The sequence below is a fragment of the Calidris pugnax genome, unplaced genomic scaffold (genome assembly GCF_001431845.1).
Source record: "Calidris pugnax isolate Ruff unplaced genomic scaffold, ASM143184v1 scaffold56, whole genome shotgun sequence".
NCBI classification, from domain to species: domain Eukaryota; kingdom Metazoa; phylum Chordata; class Aves; order Charadriiformes; family Scolopacidae; genus Calidris; species Calidris pugnax.
In genome coordinates this window covers 6,573,261-6,574,636 of record NW_015090839.1, presented here as the reverse complement: position 1 = coordinate 6,574,636, position 1,376 = coordinate 6,573,261, and the positions used below count along the sequence as shown (strand labels likewise).

The 1,376-nt window shown below is 65.9% G+C and overlaps 1 protein-coding gene across 1 annotated transcript in view; it reads right to left on the bottom strand.

The window, feature by feature from the left end:
* FOXA1 (forkhead box A1) overlaps positions 1-1,376 on the bottom strand; it is a 25,200-nt gene that overhangs the window by 951 nt on the left and 22,873 nt on the right. The window contains exon 4 of the mRNA XM_014941608.1: positions 48-109. Coding sequence (XP_014797094.1) covers positions 48-109 — 62 coding nt within the window. The remainder of the gene's footprint in view (positions 1-47; positions 110-1,376) is intronic.

The window sequence follows — 1,376 nt, the reverse complement described above, 5'->3', positions numbered from 1 at the left end:
GGGGGTGCGGAGCTAGGAGGTGTTTAGCACGGGTCTGGAATACACACCTTGGTAGTAGGAGGGCTCTAGGGCCGAGGGCTCGATGCTGCTCCGGCCCGCCATGGAGGCGCTGCCCAGGGGCAGCCCGCCGGGGATGCTGGCACCGTAGGAGGAATATTGCAGCGCCTGCTCGTAGGCTTTGAAGTCCAGCTTGTGCTGCTGCTCCGAGGAGGACATGAGGTTGTTGATGGAAAAGGGGTGGTTGAAGGAGTAGTGGGGGTCGCCCTTGAGGTGGAGCTGGGGTTCGTGGGCTAAGGAGTGAGGGGGGTGCGGGACGGAGGCCAAGGCGGGGACGGAGCTGATGGTGGAGGAGGCGGCCGAGGCCGAGGTCTTTAGCTCCGTGCTCGACGCGCTGTGGTCCATAGACTGGGGGCTGGTGGACGGGTTGGAGCTGGAGAGGGAGTTGGCGGTGTCCAGCTGCGTGGGTTTATTGTGGCCTCTGTGCAGGGGAGAGTTGGAGCTGGAACTGGAGGCCCCGGCCTGATCTTTCCTGCCCTCCTGAGGGGCTTTGCTGTTCGCCGGCTTCTCGCACTTGAAGCGCTTTTGCCGGCGGAGGTAGCAGCCGTTTTCAAACATGTTGCCGGAGTCGGGGTGCAGGGTCCAGTAGGAGCCCTTGCCGGGCTTGTCGGGGGAGCGGGCCACCTTGACGAAGCAGTCGTTGAAGGAGAGCGAGTGGCGGATGCTGTTCTGCCAGCGCTGCTGGTTCTGCCGGTAGTAGGGGAAAAGGTCCATGATCCACTGGTAGATCTCGCTCAGCGTCAGCATCTTGCTGGGCGCCTGCTGGATGGCCATGGTGATGAGGGAGATGTAGGAGTAGGGCGGCTTGGCGTGGGGGTAGCTCCGCTTGAAGGTCTTGGCGTCCCGCGTCCTGCCGAGGTTGGACTGGGTGTAGGCCATGGGGCTCATGCAGGGGTTCATGCCGCCGTAGGGGCTCAGCCCGTTCATGGGGGCCGGCTGGGCGGACATGGCGTTGATGCCGCCGGGGCTCAGCGCCGTGCCCATGGCGGCCACCCCGGCCGCCATGCCGTTCACCGGCCCCGCCGAGCCCGCCGGCATGCCGGCCACGGCACCGGGACTCAGCCCGGCCCCCAGCCCCGTGTTGGCGTAGGACATGTTGAAGGAGCCGGAGGTCATGTTGCCGCTCGTCGTCATGGTGTTCATGGTCATGTAGGTGTTCATGGTGTTCATGGAGCCCAGCCCCGAGTTCATGTTGCTGACGGGCACCGAGGAATAGGCCTAGGGCAGCGAGAGGGAGAGAGAGGAGGTTAGGGGGGAGAGAGAGGCGGGCAGGACCCCGGCGGGGGCGGGGCCGGCCGTCCCGCCCGAGGGGGCGCTCC